Raw genomic sequence first — 23,271 nt, 5'->3', positions numbered from 1 at the left:
TGTTTAACCTCTTGGTGGAAGTAAAAGATCCAATCATATTACCTGAAGAAGAGCAGGAAAACTTTCCACACTGTCCAGACCAATTTTTTATCCCTCAACCAACCTTACAGCTGTGTAGTGACACCACTACTCTCAGCCAAAAAGAATATGATTGCTTATTTCCTCCTTCAGGCACACCTGGTGATAGCACTGCAGAAAGGAATTGATTTTATTAACGTAATTATTCTCCATTTAATGTTTTACTGGGTGACTGCTGTAGTTTCAGACTTGTTCCATTTACAAAGACTTGTATTGATAGACTGTTGTGGTGTGCTGTTTAAATGATTTCTTTTGCTGTTTTGAATCCTAGACTGCTTTGAATCCTCCTTTAAACATTGACATTTATTGGCTGCCATAGTTGTAGTAGCAGAGACCCTGAACTAAATCACATTGACACATTATCACAGTTGAGTTTGTATGAGCTTGCTCTAACTGCTACACTACAGTGGTGACTACACTTAATGAATTGTTATAGGGCTGACTTGTATTAGGACTGCATGAGATGGTGAAAGCCATGAAGTAAATGTACAGAATACATTTTGAAATGAGACTCAGCAGGCCAGGCTGTATATGAGAGTGGAATGAAATTATTGACATTTCAGATCCTGATACAGGGTTCAACCTCAAACATTAACAATTCCTTCCTCCTCACAGATGTTGCTCAACCCACTGAGTTCCTCCACCAGATTTCTGATTGGTCCAGATTCTAGCATCTGTGATCACTTGTGTCTTTGTGTCTCCATTTTAAAATGATTTACATTTGTATCGTCTCATAATTTCAAAGCATTTTCAAACACTTCAGCAATTGCTATCTTCATGTGATGTGTGGCAGAGAGCTTACCTGCTTGATACCAAGTTTCTGGATATTTGCCATTAGAATGGACTTGGGGCTGAATTTTTTGTTTCAAACAAACCATAAGAGGACAAAGCAACATACACAAAGTGCTAGGGGAGCTCAGCAGGCCAGGCAGCATCTAGGGAAAAGAGTAGAGTTGACGCTTAGGGATGTGACCCTTCATCAGGACTGGGGAAAAAAGATGAGTTAGAGTAAGAAAGTGGGGGGAGGGGAGGAAGAACCACAAGGTGCTCAGAATCCGAATCAGGTTGTTCATCACCGTCATGTGACATGAAATTTGTTAACTTAGCAGCAGCAGTTCAATGCAATATATAATCCAGCAGAGAGAGAAAAAATAATAATAATAAATAAACAAGTAAATCAATTACATATATTGAATAGATTTTTTTTTAATGTGCAAAAACAGAAATACTGTATTTTTTTTTAAAAAGCGAGATAGTATCCAAAGCTTCAATATCCATTTAGGAATCGGATGGCAGAGGGGAAGAAGCTGTTCCTGAATCGCTGAATGTGTGCCTTCAGGCTTCTGTATCTCCTACCTGATGGTAATAGTGAGAAAGGGGCATGCCCTGGGTGCTGCAGGTCCTTAATAATAGATGCTGTCCCAAGATGGAGCTGACTAGATTTACAACCTTCTGCAGCTTCTGTGCAGATTCCCCTCCATACTAGGCAGAGATGCAGCCTGTCAGAATGCTCTCCATGGTAAAACAATAGAAGTTTTTGAGTGTATTTGTTGGCATGACAAATCTCTTCAAACTCCTAATGAAGTATAGCCACTGTCTTGCCTTCTTTATAACTACGTCGATACGTTGGGACCAGGTTGGTTCCTCAGAGATCTTGACACAAGGAACTTGAAGCTGCTCACTCTCTCCACTTCTGATCCCTCTATGAGGTTTGGTATGTGTTGCTTTGTCCTACCCTTCCTGAAGTCCATAATCAGCTCTTTCGTCTTACTGGCGTTGAGTGCCAGGTTGTTGCTGTGGCACTGCTCTACTAGTTGGCATATCTCACTCCTGTACGCCCTCTCGTCACCACTTGAGATTCTACCAACAATGGTTGTATCGTCAGCAAATTTATAGATGTTATTTGAGCTATGCCTATCCACACAGTCATGGGTATAGAGAGAGTAGAGCAGCGGGCTAAGCACACACCGCTGAGATGCGCCAGTGTTGATCGTCAGTGAGGCGGATATGTTATCACCAATCCGCACAGACTGTGGTCGTCAGGTTAGGAAGTCGAGGATCCAATTGCAGAGGGAGGTACAGAGGCCCAGGTTCTGCAACTTCTCAATCACGATTGTGGGAATGATGGTATTAAATGCTGAGCTATAGTCGATGAACAGCATCCTGACATAGGTGTTTGTGTTGTCTAGGTGGTCTAAAGCCGTGTGGAGAGCCATTGAGATTGCATCTGCCGTTGACCTATTGTGGGGACAGGCAAATTGTAATGGGTCCAAGTCCTGGCTGAGACAGGAGTTCAGTCTAGTCATAACCAACCTCTCAAAGCATTTCATCACAGTCGATGTGAGTGCATCCTCCCCTCTCCCCACTGTCTTACTTTGACTTATCTTTTTTTCCAGTCCTGATGAAGGATCTCGGTCCAAAATGTCAACTCTACTCTTTTCCATAGATGCTGCCTAGCTTGCTGAGTTCTTCTAGCATTTTGTCGGTGTTGCTTGGATTTCCAGCATCTGCAGGCTTTCTCTTGTTCATGAGAAGACAAAACTGAGTTTTTTCAAATCAATTCTACATGAGTAGATTGCTTATTTGAGGTGAATGCGGGCACAACAGTACAGGATAAGGGAATATCAAGTTTGGCTGTGCACTGGGGTGACTTTTTGAATTGCTGCCTTCAGAAATAAGTACCCCAAATGTGTGGGAGGATTTACTGCATACCTTTTAGAAGGACCTGGGATTTCCTGCACTTGATGGCTTTTTGTGTTCTTGTGTGTGTTTGCTTGTGAGTTGATAAAACATTGATGTTGTTTTCTGAGCTTTCCTCTTTACACTTCCCTAACCCAGAGAGGCCGGTGTTTGAAGTAGACTATATAATGACTGCATGGGTTGAGTGGACCTGCTGATCTCTTTCTGCCCTATGTTAGCTACAATTACTACTGGGCCAGGATATCAGGAACTGGCTGTGTGAGGTCCTGGCCTACTAAATCCTCTCTCCAACCCAGATGAGCTAGTCAGGCAAGGCAGAAGGAACTTTGAGTGGTCTTAGTCTTGAGCATCACTTTCTGAGGCCTTCTGTACCCTGATAGTGGAAGGTATTTAAAAACTATTCAAATGGATTTGAATCCTTTAAAAATAATCAAAAACTTCTTAAAATGCTAACAAAAACATTACAATAAGTTAAATGTAGTGTATCAAGTGCGCAGAACCAGTGATTGTCCTCTAACACTGCTGCATCTGAGCTTCATCAGCTAGACTTGCTTGTTTGGCCATGACTTCCTGAGACTGAAACAGCTAACAGCTGAGCATCAGTCAACACAATTAACCCCACAGTTTCTGGAACAAAGCAAAAAAAGCAGACAGTCAATTTAGACAGAGTAAAGGCACATGAACAGGAAGTGGAATAATTGGTTTATTTGCTAAAAAAAAACGGAGCCAGTTACTTAGAAGAGAGGTGAGTAGAAAGTTCTTCTCTGTTGGTAGCGAATCTCTGGCTGTCTCTGCCCATAAGACTAGTGATAGCCAGATCATTAGATATATTTAAGGAGGAGATGGATAGATATTTGAAAGCTCAAAGAATTGAGGTTTATGGAGAACTGGCACAGGAGAGGAATTGAGACCAGCATAGATCAAGAATGATCATATTGAATAATGGTGAGGCAGGTTTGAGGAGCTGAGTGTCCTATCTCTGCTCTTATTTTCTTGTGTATTCGGGTCTATATTTTGGTGCTGTTGGTGGAGGGATGGACTGAAACAACTATGGCATATACTTGGATATAGCGTGAGGGAGATTACAAAGTCTTGGTTTGGCATCTTATCAATAAACAACACTTTCTGCAATACGGTGTTTATGTGTCAGTATAGGTCAGTGGTTCCCAAAATGTTTTGTGTTACCACCCCCTTTGCTCCCAAACCACATCCTCAGTGCCCCTCTCTCCCATTCTAGCCATTATATTAAAACTATAAAGAATTTTGATTTTCGATGCACAACAGAAGAAAATAGGAACTGCAAATTCAAAGCAGTGACAGTAATTGCAAGAAATACTCAGATTTATTTAAAGTTTCAAATAAAATTATTTCTTTAATTACAATAAAAACAATTTTCATCAACAATTTTAGAGTGTCCAACCTTTCAATGAGATGGACGAGCTTGGTGCAGTGATATCAGCTTCTCAGCATCAGGTTTAATGTCACTCAGAAGGAGTTTCAGATCCCCATAATCAGTAATTTTCTGTCTGTTTCGTTGTTTTGAAAGAAGTTGGCCAACTGCACTGAAATTGCACTCCACCAAATATGTTGTAGAAAGGCAATAAAGAACATTGTGACCATTTTCCACACTGACTGACAGGGCTGACAGCGTTCAGAGAGTTCTTTCTGCAACCTTGAACCTTGACTTTTGGTCGAAGTTATTTTGTAGAGAGGTCAGTTCTTTCTCCATCCCTCCTGTTAATTTCTCATTACAAATGTTCAGGAACTTAGTTATTACCTAATCTAGAATTTGGATCGAGAGAAGATCCTGAAATCTCTCTAACGTGTCTTTATGTAGATCACCCAGGTGGGCATAGTATACTTGAAGATCACATCTGGTATTCTTTCTTTCTTTCTAACTCAGGTTGGAAATTGGGAAAAGGTTGCGATGGCCAATGTTGTACTTTAATACAGCACCACAGCCCCTCACTCCAGGATCCATAACTGTTAAACCCTCTCCACAATTACCTGTCCCTCTACGATGACTTTTTAATGACAAAAAAATCTTTAGTATGTGACTACTGCCCTTCCCTGTGTTCACTCCTCTTATCATGTCTCTCCCTCCTGTCCACATACATCATCAACTTCCCTGGTTACGGTAACACCAATCAGTCCAGCTTCTGCTGCTGCACACAACTTTGGTCGACCAATTTGTTGCTCATTGCCGCATCATGTTGTTGCTGTGGCTCAATTTAATCTCTCCAAAGAAAAAATTACTGCTGTGCCCAGGTGTTCAATGGAAACATTGCGCATGTGTTTAATTGATTCAAAGTAATTCATTTTTAAAATTAAGCCTGTAATCCATCAGCTGCACCCCTTGCTACCAAGTGACCCCACTACCATCACCCCTTTGACTTTATCACCCCCTAAGAAATTCCCACCATGCCCAAGGGCGAGATATGTGGGTCCACTTGTCTAGATAAAGTACAGAAATCCCTTGAAGGGGCTGAATGGGTGAGGGCATTTTAGTGATGTTTAGGAGATGTTATTTAGAACATGCTGTAGTTAACTGATATATAGTGACCATGACAACAGTATTTTAACTGAAAGCATTTGGGGTGACATAAATGTTGTAGGTCACCTCGTAGAGTGCTCAATTGATGCAATCTGATACCTTTTCTGTTTTTGACGCTGTTTAATGAATCAGTTGACCCATTTTTGTGAAAATAAGTTTGTGCATTTTCTTAGTTCCAATGCAAGACTGAGGTGTAGATGAAGAATGTCACACAGTAATTCAGCAAATTTGGACATATAATATGGATCCCATTTAAGCAAATAGGAAATTGAATTTATTGATTGAATAATTCTGGAGCACAAAGTTAAATGCGAACAAAAACCACTGTATTGTGCATGCTCTTTAAGGCAGGTCATTTGGTATGTTTAATCTGTGTGCTGGCCTGTTTGTCCTCCAAGTGGTGTTCAAGGGCAATTGGAGGTGGGCAGGGAATGTTGGCCTTGATAGTAACACCCCTTCATTCAGTGAATCAATTTTTAAAACATAATAGTATTACAACTTTTTTATTACAAAAAACTCCATCTTCAGAATCTTAAAGGCAGTGGGAAACTTTTACACTATAAGGTTACTTCTGCATGTTTTGCTTGTGTATAAATCTGAACAGTTATTTTGGCTTTAATGGTGGGGTGGAACAGTAGCATAGTGGTTAGCATTACACTGTTATAGTGTCAGCAGCCTGTGTTCAGTTCCATTGCAGTCTGTGAGGAATTTGAATGTTCTCTCTGTGACCATGTGGGTCGCCTCTGGGTGCTCTGGTTTCCTGCCACATTCCAAAGATGTACGGGTTAGTAGGTCAAATGTGTGTAATTGGACAGTGCGGGCTCATTGGACTGGAAGGGCTTGTTACCATGCTGATTCCTTAAGTAATAAGTAAATTTTCCACTGTCAAAGGTTATGTGCCCATAATAAACAACTTGACTTGATTGGGAACTGAATTACCATGGGCGTGCTAAAAATGAAGATGCAAATTCCACTGGCATCTTTATTCACAACCCTGTATTAGCACAGAGTCCACTGGCAGAATCGGTCATTAGCAAAGAATACAGTATTGCCTTTCGCATAGGGACAGTGTTGAATGAGGGTTAATGTATGAGTAGGGAAATTGTGAAGGTCGGATGGTAGTGAAGTGTAGTTGTGGCAATGTACCTAGTATTACTGAAGTTTGGGCATTGCCCTGATGATGGAGAGGCAGGATCAAGGAACAACAAACCACCCTGTGACATTTAGTTGGATGTCACTCTTGACAAAGATTTACAGAAAGCTGCTGCAATATAGAAGCAGTAAATGTGTGTGTGTATTACTGCATGTACTTGATTCCAAAGTTTCTGAATGTTTGGTGTTACAGATTTACTGTTGAATAGTAATTTGTGTGTGCAGTTAAAAAATAAACATGACTTTAGCCAGGGGAATTGAGGTTCCTAAAGGTATAATGTTAGCTGACCATACAAGCATCTCTTCCAAAACCTACTTGCTGATTATTCTTTCTCCACAACTACTAAGTGTTTCTGCATTGCCTGGTATATCAGCATAACTGGAATATTAATGAACTTTCTCCACTGATTTTACTGTTATATTTTCATCAATAGGCACATTTTCCCAGAGCTGCTATCAATGGTTTCATTGGCAATTCCGCAGAGTCTATAACATTCTGAAACATTCTCTGACTTGTAGAAAGGAAAATAAGCTTTGAAGAGCTAACTTATTAACTAATTAAAACTCTCTAATGTTCAATCATGAATGTGCTTTAGGAAGTGTCATTGTAACATATTATACTTCTCTGTGAGGACATTGACTGCATTCCCTACATTATAACTGCAATTATGTCAAAAGAATCAATAACATTATGCTGGGTGACATCTGAACTGTTTGATTAGCCATTCCCTCATAGATACTGCACCATTTGCACCTTCTGAATTGACGCTGTGTTCTCTTCTAGACTGGTGACATCCCAATTTTTGGTGCCACTGGCTATGAAGAGTATCTCCGGGACCAAGAAGTGGCTGAGCGCTGGTACCGTTACAATCCTCGACTAACGTGCCTATACTGCGGCAAGTCTTTTAACCAGAAGGGGAGTCTGGACCGCCACATGCGGTTGCATATGGGCATAACGCCTTTTGTGTGCCGGATCTGTGGGAAAAAGTACACCCGCAAAGACCAGTTGGAATATCACATACGCAAGCACACTGGGAATAAGCCCTTCCACTGCCATGTGTGTGGCAAGAGCTTCCCTTTCCAGGCCATTTTAAACCAGCACTTCAAAAAGAACCATCCTGGTTGTACGTTACTGGAAGGGCTGCACAGTATCTCACCAGAGACCACTTCCAAGGGACAGAATGGACAACAGTCGCCACTTCAGGACCAGCCAAAAGCAGTGGGTGAACTAATTCACACTTCCATCTCAACTACAGGGCCTGACTGACTGCACTGGGGGAGGATGTCTGTGTGAGAGACTCTGGGACACTGTTTTTCTTTAGAATGGACGATTTCATTTGGATTTAGAACTATTTATACCAAGGGTTTTTTTTTCTTTGGGAAAGGAACATGAAGCCTCCCAGTTGCAGGGTTGCTGAAATTCACTATCAACCATTACCTTTTCAGTATCTTGACATTTCCCTGCCTTATAAAAGAATCAAGAAAGGGATTGTTGGGTGTATAAAGAGGAGTGGTGGGGAGAAAGTACCCTGGATATTAGTAGAATGAGTAGTTAATATTGAATGACCAGATCCAATAAAGGGTATTTTGCTCTATGGATCACTCTTAGGGTAGTTAGCGAACAGTTGGAGGCCCCTCCTGAGCTCTTTCCTCAATAAGTCCTGGGTAGATCCAGAGCTGTATCTTTGAAACTGTTGAAGTGATTTATTCAGAGCTGTCACTGTCTAGAAAGGACAACATAAAAAATATCAAGGTTTTCAGGAAATATGTGACTATTTGTGCAGATTGGGGATTAAAAATCATGGCAGAGTGGCAATGGGTCTGGAGTGGAACATCTTAGTTAATTCCTCAATGTGAGGTGATCTGTGTGGCAAATGGAAAACCCTGTGGTTCTGTACATTTCTATAAACGACTAACAAATGTGGTTTAATCCATAGATAGTGCTTAAAAGAAATGGGGATACTCCAAGAGAATGCGGGGCCCTTGTTTGACAGTAGATTTACAGTTGAGTGGATTTGTGTGTGTAGTGTTTCTCATATTGTATTTGTCTTTTAACATGAGAGATCCTATTCAGGAATGAAAGTCTATCATAGTATATTATCTACCTAAAATGCCTCCTATGAACTTTCTAATGAAGCATTTCTGTGTGAGCTTATTAAGCTGTCTTTATCAAAAATGGATAGAGGAAATGTACAGAACACAGAATGTTCCATAATTTATAACATTCCTAGAATAATGAAGTTACTAATCCCTTGACTTAGTGCAGAAATGCTTCTGAAGAATATGTTAGAGGAATGGGACAGGGATTGCAACATATGGGTATCAAATGCTTTAACTTGCCCTTCTTGTGCACCCTATGTCTCTATCAAGGTGCTCCACTGTGATACTATTGAAATCTGGTTCTCTCTTAATCATGCTGCAAATTTTTTGTTTTACTCTCAACTGATACTGCTCATTTTTCTGTGGTAATGATTTCAGCTTAATGGATGGTGGAAAATGCACGATTGATGAGGAGAAAACATGATGACTAAAAAAATTGACAGGTACAGGGAAAGAGATAGTGGAATTCCTGAGCAATATTAGAGTTGGGTCATATTATTGTAATATGTTCTGACAGAAAAAGGGAATTCTCTTTCTCAATGGGAGTATGAAGGGCAACTTTTTCACCCACAGAATGGTCTGTATATGGAACAAGCTTCCAGACAAAGTGATTGAAGCAGTTACATTAAAACTATTTAAAAGACCGTGCAAAAGTCTTAGACATATATAGCTAGGGTGCCTAAAACTGTTGCATAGTACTGTATTTGTCAGTGTGGAGCAGAGAGCAAGTTTGCAAATGTGGTGGGAGCAAAGGATGTTGGGAATGGTGATGGTGGAGAGCCATGGAAAGGGAGTGGGCAGGTGGCAGAGAAGGAGTGCAGAGCGGGGTTCGGCATGGGTACAGACACACCCAACCCTGAGTCACCAGGCAAAGTCATTTGATTATAAACAATTGATTTATTGATCATTACAGAATGTCTCTCTGGTGCTTCCCGTTTCCTCCCCTTTCCCTTCCCCTTTTCCCAATTATGATTTCCCTTTCCCTGACCCCTTCCCTCTCTCAGTCTATAATAGAGACCCATATCAGAATCAGGTTTATCAACACTCACACACAGTGGCATGCAAAAGTTTGGGCATCCCTGGTCAAAATTTCTGTTACTGTGAATAGCTAAGCGAGTAAAAGATGACCTGATTTCCAAAAGGCATAAAGTTAAAGATGACACATTTCTTTAATATTTTAAGCAAGATTACTTTTTTATTTCCATCTTTTACAGTTTCAAAATAGCAAAAAAGGAAAAGGGCCTGAAGCAAAAGTTTGGGCACCCTGCATGGTCAGTACTTAGTAACACCCCCTTTGGCAAGTATCACAGCTTGTAAACGCTTTCTGTAGCAAACTAAGTGTCTTTCAATTCTTGTTTGGGGGATTTTCACCCATTTTTCCTTGCAAAAGGCTTCTAGTTCTGTGAGATTCTTGGGCCTGCTCTTGAGGTCTATCCACAGATTTTCAATGATGTTTAGGTCAGGGGACTGTGAGGGCCATGGCAAAACCTTCAGCTTGCACCTCTTGAGGTGGTCCATTGTGGATTTGAGGTGTGTTAGGATCATTATCCTGTTGTAGAAGCCATTCCCTTTTCATCTTCATCTTTTTTTTTACAGACGGTGTGATGTTTGCTTTCAGAATTTGCTGGTATTTAATTGAATTCATCCTTCCCTCTGCCAGTGTAATGGCTGCAACACAAGCTCAAAGCATGATCAATCCACCCACGTGCTTAACAGTTGGAGAGCTGTTCTTTTCATGAAATTCTTCACCCTTTTTTCTCCAAACATACCTTTGCTCATTGCAGCCAAAAAGTTCTATTTTAACTTCATCAGTCCACAGGACTTGTTTCCAAAATGCATCAGGCTTGTTTTGATGTTCCTTTGCAAACTTCTGATGCTGAATTTTGTGGTGAGGACGCAGGAAAGGTTTTCTTCTGATAACTCTTCCATGAAGGTTATATTTGTGCGGGTGTCGCTGCACAGTAGAACAGTGCACCACCACTCCAGAGTGTGGTGAATCTTCCTGAAGGTCTTTTGCAGTCAAATGAGGGTTTTGATTTGCCTTTCTAGCAATCCTATGAGCAGTTGTCTTGGAACGTTTTCTTGGTCTTCCAGACCTCAACTTGACCTCCACCGTTCCTGTTAACTGCTATTTCCTAATTACATTACGAACTGAGGAAACAGCTACCTGAAAACACTTTGCTGTCTTCTTATAGCCTTCTCCTGCTTTGTGGGCATCATTTATTTTAATTTTTAGAGTGCTAGGCAGCTGCTTAGAGGAGCCCATGGCTGCTGATTGTTGGGACAAGGTTTGAGGAGTCAGGGTATTTATAAAGCTTTGAAATTTGCATCACCTGGCCTTTCCTAACAATGACTATGAACAAGCCATAGCCCTAACAAGCTAATTCAGGTCTGAGACCTTGGTAAAAGTTATCTGAGAGCTCAAATCTCTTGGGGTGCCCAAACTTTTGCATGGTGCTCCTTTCCTTGTTTTCACTTAAAATTGTACAAAACAAAAATAATGCACTAATCTTGCTTAAAATGTTGAAAAGAATGCTTCATCTTTAACTTTATGACTTTTGGAGATCAGTTCGTCTTCTACTCACTTAACTATTCACAGTAACAGAAATTTTGACCAGGGGTGCCCAAACTTTGACATGCCACTATATGTCATGAAATTTGTCTTTTTTTGTGTACAGTGCAGTGCAATACATAAAATTACCACAGTACTCTGCAAAAGTCCTAGGCGCCCTAACTATATATGTGTGCCTAAGACGTTTGTACAGTACTGTGCATGGATAGGAGAAGTTTCATTTAGAGGGATATATACTAAACATGGCAATCAGCCTGGCTTAGATGGGAATCTTGGTCAGCATGGACCATTTGAGCCACAGGGCCCTTTTCCATGCTGTATGACTCAATAATAAAACTTGAGGCTCAGGGCCAAATGATCATTTCAAAACTGAGTTTGAAAATTTTTTTGTCATACAAGAGTATTAATGAGATAGGAGTTATTATAGGGAGTTAAAAGACAGATTAGCAATGCTTTAACTGAATGGAAGAAGCTGCTCAATGGATTGAGTAGTTTCTTTCTGTTCCAATGGCTACGACCGGCCAGAATCATGTCTTGTTGAAGAGCTGCATTAATTAAAGCTGTTGTTCTACTCAGGGTGTGAATATTTAAACTAATAATTAGCTTTGTAACTAGCTCTGGAACTAGTCAGGACAAATGAAAAGTGTTTGGATTGAACTTGGCATGGAATGAATCAATCAGTGATCAGGGGCCACTAAGTTTGTTAAGGAGTTTTGATTTACTCTTCCTGGAATAGTGAGTGTGCAGAAACTTGCATTCAATGAAGAACAAGTGGAACTGTAATTAAAATAAGGGTGGTGTATGTTTGTGCTGCAAACAAATGCAGGTTAAACATAATCCATTCTTTTCAAATAATTTTTGGAAGCAGATCATCCAAAATCATTTACCCATGATTTCCAAAAATCCATCCACCTTGACTAATTCCTAATATTGTCTTAGATTCTAACTAAGCTACTAACCCTGCCAATGAATTCCATGAAATCCAAGGGGCCCAGTATTATCCAGGCCCAATTCCTTCAGTAATTAACTCACTCAGTGGCTGAAACATCCATAAACAATTATCTCTTGCTGTCTGCACTGATCTAGTGTTCAATGTAATTTGTTCTTCTTCTCTTGGACCCCAAAGGTTTTGCTTTTTTCATTCATTGCGAACCTCACCTTTCCTTTCAACAAAAAAAATGTTGCCAGTGTTTAGTTAACCTGTGCCTTTTGAAAATGATGGTTTGTGCATTTCCCAACATCTTTCCTCCACTGTTGTCAGACTTCTTGGTCTGATGTCACTCACTCTTACCATATCATAGAGAGATATAGGATGAAAACAAGCCCTTAGCTGACTGAGACTATCAAGCACCCATTTTTACACTAATCTGGCAGTGATCCTGAAAAGCTGAGGGAACCACCACGACCTGGAGGTTACCCTCTAAGCCACACACCATCATAACTTGGAAATATGTCATGGTTCCTTCAGTATCACTGGGTCAACCTCCATCCTCAACACAACTGTGGGATTACCCACACCTCAATGTCTACAGTGGCATAAGGGCATCATGATTGAAGCAATTAAATGCTAGTTCACATCAATTCCACCGAAATCTAACCTTCACATACACTCCTAGGGTACTTTACAGCGGCTAGTTCACCTAACATAATCACACCTTTGGGATGTGGGAGGAAATCTGAGGGAGAAATCCAAGTGCAGAGGGGGACAGCACCCACAGTCAGGATTGAACCTGGATTCCAAGTGCTGTAAGGCAGCAGTTTTATTGAGTGCACCACTGTGGCTCCTTGTTGAAACAATGGTACCACATTATCTGTCTTCCATTGTTTTCACCTGTTGGTGAATAATCCTGTGTTATTTCCTGTCTCGTTTTTCACAACCTGGGATATACTTTATCTGGAGCTGGTGTTTTATTCACTCTCAAAACTGCTTACATCATTTGTTCTGTTTATCATTTCTATTATGTCACATTCAAAGTTCAAAGTAAATTTATTATCAAAGTACATATGTGTCACCATATACAATCCGGAGAATCATTTTCTTGCAAGCATACTCAATAAATACATAATAGAATAATAACCAAAATAGAACCAATGAAAGATCACTCCAAATTGGGTGTTCAAACAGTGTTCAAAATACAACAAACTGTGCAAATACAAAAAGAAAGAAATAATTATAATTAATAAATAAGCAATAAATATTGAGAACATGAGATGAAGAGTCCTCAAAAGTGAGTCCATTGGTTGTGGGAACATTTCAGTGATGGGGAAGTGAAGTTGAGTGAAGTTTGGTTTTAGAGCCTGATGGTTGAGGGGTAGTAACTATTCCTGAACCTGGAGGTGTAAGTTCTGGGACTCCTGTACCTTCTTCCTGATGGCAGCAGTGAGAAGAGAGAATGACCTGGGTGGTGGAGTTTCCTGATGATGGATGTTCCTTTCCTGCCACAATGCTTCCTGTAGATGTGCTCAATGGTGGGGAGGGCTTTACCCGTGATGTACTGGGCCATATCCTCTACTTTTTGTAGGAATTTCCATTCAAGTGCGTTGGTGTTTCCATTCCAGACTCTGATACAACCAGTATATTCTCTACTACACATTCAAAGAGGTTTGTCGAAATTTTAGATGTTGTGCCGAATCTTCACAAACTTCTTAGGAAGTAGAGGCGTTGCTGTGCTTTCTTTGCAATTGCACTTACATGCTGGGCCTGAGACAAGTCCTCTGAAATTATAACACTGAGGAATTTGAAGTTGCTGACTCTCTCCACCTCTGATCTTCTGGTGGGGACTGGCTCATGGACCTCTGGTTTCCACTTCCTGAAATCAATAATCAGCTGCTTGGTCTTTCTGACATTGAGTGAAAGGTGGTTGTTCTTCCTCAGTTTTTATGTTCTCATCAAACCGTGTTCTGAGAAGAAGGTTAATTAGAACTTGACACTCTCCCCTTCCTCACTTACTTTGTTGTTTCACAATATCTCCCTGCCTTCCTTTTTAATTATCTTTCCCTTTTTGTACTTTCAGAACATTTCAAGGTTTTCTTTGATTTTACCATAACCCTTCTAGTGTCCCTTTTAAATTCCACCCCTTCACTTTCTCCCTGCTCTACATAAAGTGTTGAGCTCTCAGTATATAAAGCCGCTCTTTTAGCCCTATTCTAATATATATTTCCTCAACATTTATGGAATTTGGAACTTTCATTTTAACATGGTTATTTACTGAGTAAAATTGGGCCATCCCTAATTTTACTCTGCCTTGTGCTCTTTACTGGTTGCTGTTCATATGCCCAGTTCATTCTAGGAAAGTAGAGTTCTGCTTCTCCCCCCTTGCTGGACTTGGTTTCAAATACATTCAGGAGAATTTCTGCACGCTTAATCAATTCATCTACGTTCATTCTACTGTCTCTCTCCCTCCCCCTCCCCTTCTCCCTCTTCCCCCTCTTCCCCCTCCCAGAAATATGATTCCCTCTTTCTAATGGTGAGTTCATCCTGTATCTCATTTATTGTGCTCTCCATATATTAACTCCCTTTCCCTCTAAATCCATATCATCATCAAAGCCCACAGGAGTGGTCTGGGAACAGAAATGCCCACAATAACACACTAAGAAGTTGCTGTTTCTTTTCCTTGAAGCAGTCCCAACATGCAATAATTTCTTCATGTTTGCTTACAGATATTAACAACCCTGAAGTTGCACCGATTAGCTCAGTCCCTCCTTTTAAAAGATGCTGTGTGGTCACCTAGCAGATAGAATCTCCCTCCCTCCCTTACACACACAAACTCAGCATGAATCTAAAGCTCATCCCACAGATCCTGGTACTTAACCCAAACAAAGTTAACAAAAAATGTACTTTTATTTTTCATGGTATTGTATAATTTTCCTCCTGTCCAAAGTATTCTTAGTAAAGACCACTTCAAATTATGTGTTGGATATAACATCTACCATTTTATAATCTACAAAAATAGCAGGTCACTTTTTTGGTGGTGGAGATCAAAGCTGTGTTTAAAACAATAGAAAGAAAATTTGGACCCAAGGTTAAACAAGGGACAGGGGAAAGGTGTGCACGTTGGTGCTAATAGTACAAGAGTTGATTGGACCTAAGGTTTTAATTGAGAGAGAGAGAGAAGGTTAGGCTTAGATTTTAATTAGTGAGGAGGAGCTTGGGAGTGAAATTATAACAGGAAAATTGTTTAGCATTTTAATTTATCAAAACTCTAATACAGCTGATGATCCTCTAACATGTAATTTATTTGTATATCTCCATCTGCCAGTATTTTCTGCTCTATATTTTGTCGTTCCTCGTGAGAAAATATTTCCTATGATGGGGGAGTCTAAGACCAGACGGCACAGCTTTAAAATAGAGAGATGTCCATTTAGAACAGAGTTGAGGAAGAATTTCTTTAGCCAGAGAATGGTGAATTTGTGGAATTTGTTGCCACAGGCATCTGTGGAGGCCAAGTCTTTATGTATATTTAAGGCAGAGGTTGGTTGATTCTTGATTAGTCAGGGCATGAGGGGATATGGGGGAAGGCAGAAGATTGGGCTGAGAGGGAAATCAATCAGCCATGATGCAATGGTGGAGCAGACTGGATGGGCTAAATTGCTTAATTCTGCTCCTATATTGTATCATCTTATGTTGAAATTGATCCATTTTCCATTTTTAAAACTGATCTTCCTTTGAGTCCCTTTCTAAGTCCCTGAACATAATTATGAAACTGAAGCTAAAGCAAGAGCTGGCTGAGGTGTGATAGCAAGTAACTTGTTAATAACTCAAGGACAACTGTTGAAAATTTGTGAACATTTGTCACCACCATTTCCAGCAAGTAGGCAAAGAACAGGAGGAAAATAAACTGATTCTAGAGAATTGTATATACTGTGTTTGTTTTGAAGTGTTTCATTTGTCTATTCTCTCCATGCTGGGGAATCAGGAAACCTAGCCCCTGTCACTTGGAATACCATCTATACCATCACTTGCTGATAGAATAAATAATTCAAGAGATCATATGTAATAACAACCATTCCTAATGTCACAGCAGGTTCAACAGTATTTTACTGGTTATGAAGTGTTCTGAGGGCATCAAGTGTGCAACTTCAAGAGAATGGGGTCCCTGATGAATTTGGTACAAGTTCATTCCATACATAAATACATTGAGGTATACAATAAAGGAAAACAGCATGCAGAATATATTAATCATCTTTATTTATATAGTACCATACATTAAGATGCAGGCTCAAAGTGCTTCACATAGATTGTAAAAATAAATCAATATAGTCATAAAAATAAGACAAAATTAAAAATCATAAGTAAAGAAACAGTATATGGAATAAAATGTGATCAGATATACCAATGTAAATATATAAATGTAATCACCATCAACAGGCATTAAATCCAATAAATTGGCCAATTAATAATGTAGGTTTTTAGAAGTATTTCAAAATGTTCCACAGTACTATCCTGGTGTATCTCAGTCAGCAGAGTAATCCAGATTTTTGGTGCATAAGAGCCATAGATCACATCACCGGTTTTTATATGCTTGGCTCTAGGAACACTAAGCAAACCAGTATTTGTAGATCTAAGATTACGATTAAGGATGTGAGAGGATTGACACTCTGAAATATACAGAAGAGCTTCATTTTTCAGAGTATTTTTAAATTGATCCTAAAGGACACAGGCAGCCAGTGTAATGATACCAAAACTGGTGATACAGTATGTGCTCAGATTTTCTTTTTTTGGTTAAGATTCTTGATGCTGTGTTTTGAACAAGCTGCAGCCAATTTATATCTTTCTTAGGCAGTTCTGAAAAGAGTGCATTACAGTAGTCTAATCGGCTAAAAACAAAAGTGAGTGTCAATTTTTCTGTGTCGAGATGTTATAAGAAATGGAATGTTCCTTAACGTTCTGTTCCAGAGAATGTGCAGTGCAGAGTACAAGGTCAATGATGGAATAGATTGAAAATGTCATTCATACTGATTTTCAGAAAGGCGTTGACAAGTTTCTCATAAAAGGTCAATTTATAAAATTGAGGCCCAAGAAAGACCAAGGATAGGAGGCTGAGAGTTACATGAAAGTTACTCAGACTGGAACATCATAGTTTTTAATGTTCCCCAGGGTCATTAGTTTTGTCTGGAAAATATTTGCATATGGTGGTACATGGTTAAAGTTCTAAAATATACAGCAGCTACCAACATTTTTGAGGCAACCAGTAGTGAGGACAGTATTTAAAGTTAGTACATTGGTCAGCCGGGTGGCAGATGAAATTTAATGGAAGACCAAAAGGCCTGTTTCTGTGCTGTAATGTTTTATGGTTCTATGGAGAGAAATATGAACACTTGGGAGACTGCAGATACTTGAATCTGGAGCAAAAATGAACAAGCTGATGGAGTGTGAAGTGATACTTCTGAGAGAGAGAAAGAGAAAGGTGGGGGTGATGTTCTGCTCTGAGATCAAGACTGCTGGTCCTTGCCTGTCCTGTGTATATGCAAACCTCTGGCATATCAGTGTGTCAGCATAGTGCATCAGCACCCTCACTGAAAAGCTTTGGCAGCCCAAATTCACCAGCTGCCAAAATGTTACTGTTATTGAGCTTTCAAAATGACTAGAGAACTGTTACAGAATGTTAACTAAACTGTTTAAAAGTCAAACCATTATGGATCACACACTTTTAAACATTTAATCTAACTTAATTAGATCAAAAAGTTCCACTTTTTCCTTGCTGTTGATTTCTTGCATTAATTTAAATGAAACTACTGAACTTTCACCAGCATTAACTTGGCACAGGTATAGCAGGTTTCCTTAAGATTGTTTGGGGCGGGGGGATGGTTAGTGCGGTTAAGCTCCCATTTCCTATTAAATTGCCCTTATGGCATTTGTCTCAATTAACATCTGACAACCAAGTCCAGCTCCTGGCCATCTTGTGTAGCTAAGCTACTAAGCCTGTCGGAACCGTCTCTACTAACGAGAGAAGGGGCAAAGGTGGGTTACTGGCGCCTTAAAATCAGACGTTGTGTGCAGATGAGCCTCATCGGCCATAGTTAGCAGCTCATCTAGGAGAAGAAAAACTCTGATCTCAAACCTCTGCTGCTTTGTGACTATACTCACTCTTGGGAAAGGCTTTGGAAGTAAATCCCGATGAAGAATCTGGAACTGGAGTCCATAAGACAGTTCAACACTGACTGGCAATTCCTACAAAGCTGCAGGTGACAGACTGTATTGATCTCTGCTGTTCCTTTGGATTCATCAGCTGCCTGAAGTGGGGGACCCTGCTGCATGGGCAACAGCTTGCTCTCTGTATCGTACTGCCCTGAGTTGCTTACTGCTTTGCACATTGATGTTTCTGCACCAACAACATAGACAGGTAAGGTGCAACATCCAAGGTTGACCCTGACCAACAGAGGACCTCAGTTTAGCAGACAGCTGGAAAATGTGGAGACACCTGTGCTGCCCTTTTGGGTATAGCACAGTGCAGGTGTTCCCAACCTGGGATCCAAAGATACCCTGCTTAATGGTATTGGTCCATGGCATAAAAAAGGTTGTTAACCCCTGGCATAGTTCAATAACACCTAAAACCTAAAATGCAAGAGGATTGATTCACCAACACCTTCACACCATTGCCAAAAAAAAGGCAGGATCTCCTGGTGGCCACCCATTTCAATTCAACTTCCCATTCTGACATGCATGGTCTCCTCTATTGCCATGATGAAGCCACTTTCAGGTTGGAGGAGCCATGCTTCATTTTCCATCTGAGTAGCCTCTAGCCTGGTGGCATGAACATCACTTTCTCTAACTTCTGGTAATTTCTCCCTATCCCCCTTCTCTCTTTTTCCATTCTACATTCTGGTTTCCCTCTTACTCCTTCTCCTCTTCCAGCTACCACCTTTTTACTTCATCCCCCTTCCCTTTCACCTGCCAGCTTGTAATCCTTCCCCTCTGCCCACATTCCAATTCTGGCTCTTCCTTCCCTTCTGCCCACCTTCTAATTCTGCCCTCTTCCTTTGCAGTGCCGATGAAGAGCCTTGATCCGAAATGTCAGCTGTTTATCTCCTTCCATCGAGGCTGTCTGACTTCCAACATTTTGTGTGTGGTCCCTAAAAACCTAAACTAGCTTTGAATTCTGGGACTGAGTAGGAATGTCATGTTATCAGTATAGCATGACTTAGAGGAGATCTGCTCCAATGGACAGACTAGCTGGCCCTGTACCAAAAGGTGGCAGAAACATAGAACTCAAAGTGTGAACCCTAATGCATTTGCAATGAAGTTGTGTTGAAAATTAACAATCGTCTTCTGCCAGAAGAGATGTACTGGAATGGTTCTGGAAATGAGCCTGGGGAAGCTGATAGGAAATTTGAAGGAGGGTTTATAAGATTGTGTTGGGTAAACAGAAAATTTGTTTCCTGTAATGAGGGGTTTGAGGACCACACAAAAAAGGGAAGCTAGAAAAATTGTGATATAGAGGAACTTCTGCTACAGAGACTAGTCATAATTTAAGCCTAATTGTGATTGTGGTGTGAACAGTCAATTAGATGGGCACTTGAAAAATAATAACTTAAGGGCTTCAGGGAAACAGTGGAAGAATTTAATTCAATGGATTGCTCTCGGGAGAATTGACAAGGACACTTTGGGCTTTCATTATTCTATATACATGGGCAAGAACTTTCAGGCAGTTGAGACCTCTTACAACTCTGTCCTATTGTACACCATTTCCCACTTAAATAATTCTTCCTCTGTACTAATACTATGATGTTGTTCCTGTTTTGAATGGAAACAGATTGCTTTATGCTGGTGTTAATCCTTCCTGTGGTGAGTAGTCCTAATATAAAATGCCTTTTTCCTCTGAGTATCTCCAGGCACTGCTTGCATGGGATTAAAATCCCAGAAATTGGCCACCTGCAACATAGAGACAAAAGGGTTGCAATTTAAGACAGCAAAACCAGCTGGAAGATTCAAAATGTAAATATGTTGTTTGATGTCATAGACCACAGAACAGTATAGCACAGGAACAAGCCCTTTGTTACGTAATGTCTGCACCCAACACAGTGTGAATTAAACTACTGCCTATACATGATCCTTTTCCCAATATTCCCATCATATTCACATACTTATCTAAAAGCCTCTTAAACATCACTATTGTATCTACTTCTACCACTACCTCCACATTATGATACCCATCATTCTGCAAAAGAAGATAGCAATGCCTGACATTTTTGAAATTCCTTCTCACCATAAATGAATCCCCTTTAGTATTTGACATTTCAATCATGGGGACATGATTCTGACTGTCTGCCCTGTCTATGCCTCTTATAGTTTTATAAACCTGTATCAGGTGTCCCCTCAGCCTATGGTATTCCAGAGAAAACAACCGAGGTTTACCTAAATTCACTTTATAACTAATGCCTTCTAAACCAGGTAGCATCTTGGTAAACTTCTTCTGTAGCTATTTCAAAGTCTCAAAATCCTGTCTGTAATGGGTTGACCAGAATTGCTCATAATAGTCAAAGTGTGGCCTCGCCAATGTTTTATATAACTGCATTATGATTTACTGACTCTTGTAGTTGAAAGATCCAACCATTAAAGCAAGCATGCCATATGCCTTCCTTGCCACTCTTTCTACATGCTGGGTCGCTTACAGAGAACTTTGGACTTGGATCTTAAGATCCCTCTGGGTATCAATGTTGTTAAGGGGCCTATCATTACCTATATACTTTTTCGTTACATTGACCTTCCAAAGTGAAGCATATCACACTTGCCTGGATTAAACTCTTTTCAAATTCTTCACTTGTAACTAATCTAAATCCTACTGTATTCTTTGACAACCTTCTTCACTGTCCACAAATCTGCAAACTTACCAATCACCCGTCCACATTTTGGTCCAAGTGATTCATTAGTATCACAAATAGAGGTCCTAGTACAAATCCCTGTGGAACACCATTATTAATGGGCAACCTGTCATAATAACACCCTTTGACCACCACCTTCCGTCTTCTATTCTCAATCCAAACTACCAAGTCAATGTGGATCCCATGCATCTTGATCTTCTGGATCAGCTATCATGAGGGATCTTGTTCCATATTTTTGCTTGAGATCAGAAGATTCAATTAGATGGGACCTACCCACATGAGGAATTACTCTTGAAAGGGATTAAATATAATGGTTTGCTTTTATAAATCAGCCATCATGGCCTCAGAACAGCCCAGAACCTCCTGCAAGCAGCAGGGTACTTATCATAATATTTTTAAGAAATGTTGTAAAATAAAATGCTCAGCTGCTCTAGCAGCATGTGTAGGAAGAAAAATTGCTAACATTTTAGGTTAGTATCTGATCATTAGAACTAGAATAAGAAATAAAATAAATAAAAAGAGAAGAGATGAGGAGGAACAAAAGGAAGTTGCTGCTTCACCTGCATAAAGCATTTGTGGCTCTGTCCAGTTGAGAGAGGGTACAAGGGCTGGTGTTGTCTGTGGTGGTACAAGAAAAATAAAGGGAATGAGTTGTTATAATTGAAGGGGTGTCCTTATTGAGCTCTCATAATCAAATCAGAGAAGCTGCTTATTTTATCATAACTATGCTTAATTCTTCCCTCTGTTTTCTCTGACAATAGAATTCTCTCAAAATCTTTTTTAAAGTGACATACTTGAACACAATTATCATACACCTTCTAGAAGTCATTGTGCAACCATATTACTTTCACCAACTCTCTCCACTCTTTCAATGATTAGTCAGGTTTGTTAACAAGGTTTTTAAAATTCTATACAGATTCTAACTTATACTTCCCAAGTAGCAAGTATTTTGTGTGAGATTTTAGCTGTAAACTGTTCTCAAACGGAAGAATAAACTCTGTATATTATATAATAACTAGTGAGTCTTATTTTGCTACAGCTGTCTCAGGCAGACCTTGCATCCTCCAGGAAAAGATGCATCTCTGTTCATGGAGTCATACAGCATGAAAGTAGGCCTTTGGCCAAAAAAACTGGTCAATACCAACCAAGATGCCCATCTAAGCTAGCCCCATTGCTTGTTTTTGGCCCATATCCCTCTAAACTTTTACCTGTTCCAGTAAAAGCATTCTCTAATCTGCTTACCAATCACTTGAAATCTATGACCATTATTGATCTCTCTACTGAGGAAAATAATCCTTTCTTTTTCACCCTATCTAGAGCAATCATTTTATATGTCACAGTGGAAGCACTCTGAACCATCTCTGTTTCTAAAAAAACCCCAAGGTCTTTTGTCTACCCCAAAATAGTCCAGTCTGCTAACTTCCAATTCTCATTATTACTATCTCCTAAATTAGTCCTTAACTTTTGAGCAGAGCAATTTGGACTTTACTGCACTAAGGTTATTCTCCAGCAGTATAACAGCTTCTGATCAACAATTTGTAACCATTTCAAATCAATTCTGCAATGATTATTTTTTTCCTTCCTTAAATACTCAGACAACTGGAATATTACATTCTCATTCCTCCCATAGTGCGAGCCTAATCTGATATGGCAACTTGTCTCTTGTGATTTGTGCTGTTGGCTACCACTGTCCTTACCATATTTCATTGAACTTCAAACCCTTTTATATTTCCTCCATTTTTAACCCATTTCTGAACAATTCTTTATTTGCATTTATTGTTCTCAGTCATCTGGGCATCTTTTTTGCTTCATTTAATGGCCTTCAGCTGTTGAAACAATCTTAGATCTTGTTTAGGATCAGCATTTGACATCTGCATGAGATTTTCTGTTGGGTAAGGGGGTAAAAACTAGGAGATGATTACCATGATTTAATTCAATAGAACAACTAATTTGGATAGAAGTTTAATAATTTACACCCATTCCATAAAGTTGAACACTTTAACTTTTCTTAGTTTGTTCAATATAGCAAGACTATTAAACCAAAAAACAAGATCTAAGATTATTTAATTGTTTCATAGAATTATACAGAATAGAAATAGGCCATTTGGCAAAGTCCAAGTCCACAATAGAAGATCTAGATTTAGGATAAGGGGTATGATAGGTGTATAAAATAATGAGGGTCATAGGTAAGATGAATATGCACTGTGTTTTTTTCCTTAGGAAAATGGAATCAAAACGACAGAACATGGTTTTAGGGTGTGAGCTGAAAGATTTCAAAGGCACTTAAGCAGCG

General features: G+C 39.8%; 1 protein-coding gene across 6 annotated transcripts in view; it reads left to right on the top strand.

Annotated features, from left to right (window-relative positions):
* Positions 1–23,271, top strand: part of zbtb37 (zinc finger and BTB domain containing 37) — an 80,451-nt gene that overhangs the window by 43,023 nt on the left and 14,157 nt on the right. For 3 of the 6 annotated variants that reach the window (XM_073063735.1, XM_073063736.1, XM_073063734.1), the window contains one exon: positions 7,269–7,703. The exons of 2 other annotated variants lie outside the window; for them this stretch is intronic. In XM_073063735.1, the coding sequence (XP_072919836.1) occupies positions 7,269–7,703 (435 nt within the window). Of the gene's footprint in view, positions 1–7,268; positions 7,704–9,798; positions 21,971–23,271 lie in introns of those variants that run through there. One more of the 6 variants, XM_073063737.1, reaches the window with a different exon arrangement.

The sequence above is a fragment of the Hemitrygon akajei genome, chromosome 12 (genome assembly GCF_048418815.1).
Source record: "Hemitrygon akajei chromosome 12, sHemAka1.3, whole genome shotgun sequence".
Taxonomy (NCBI): domain Eukaryota; kingdom Metazoa; phylum Chordata; class Chondrichthyes; order Myliobatiformes; family Dasyatidae; genus Hemitrygon; species Hemitrygon akajei.
This window is presented reverse-complemented; position numbering and strand designations above follow the sequence as displayed.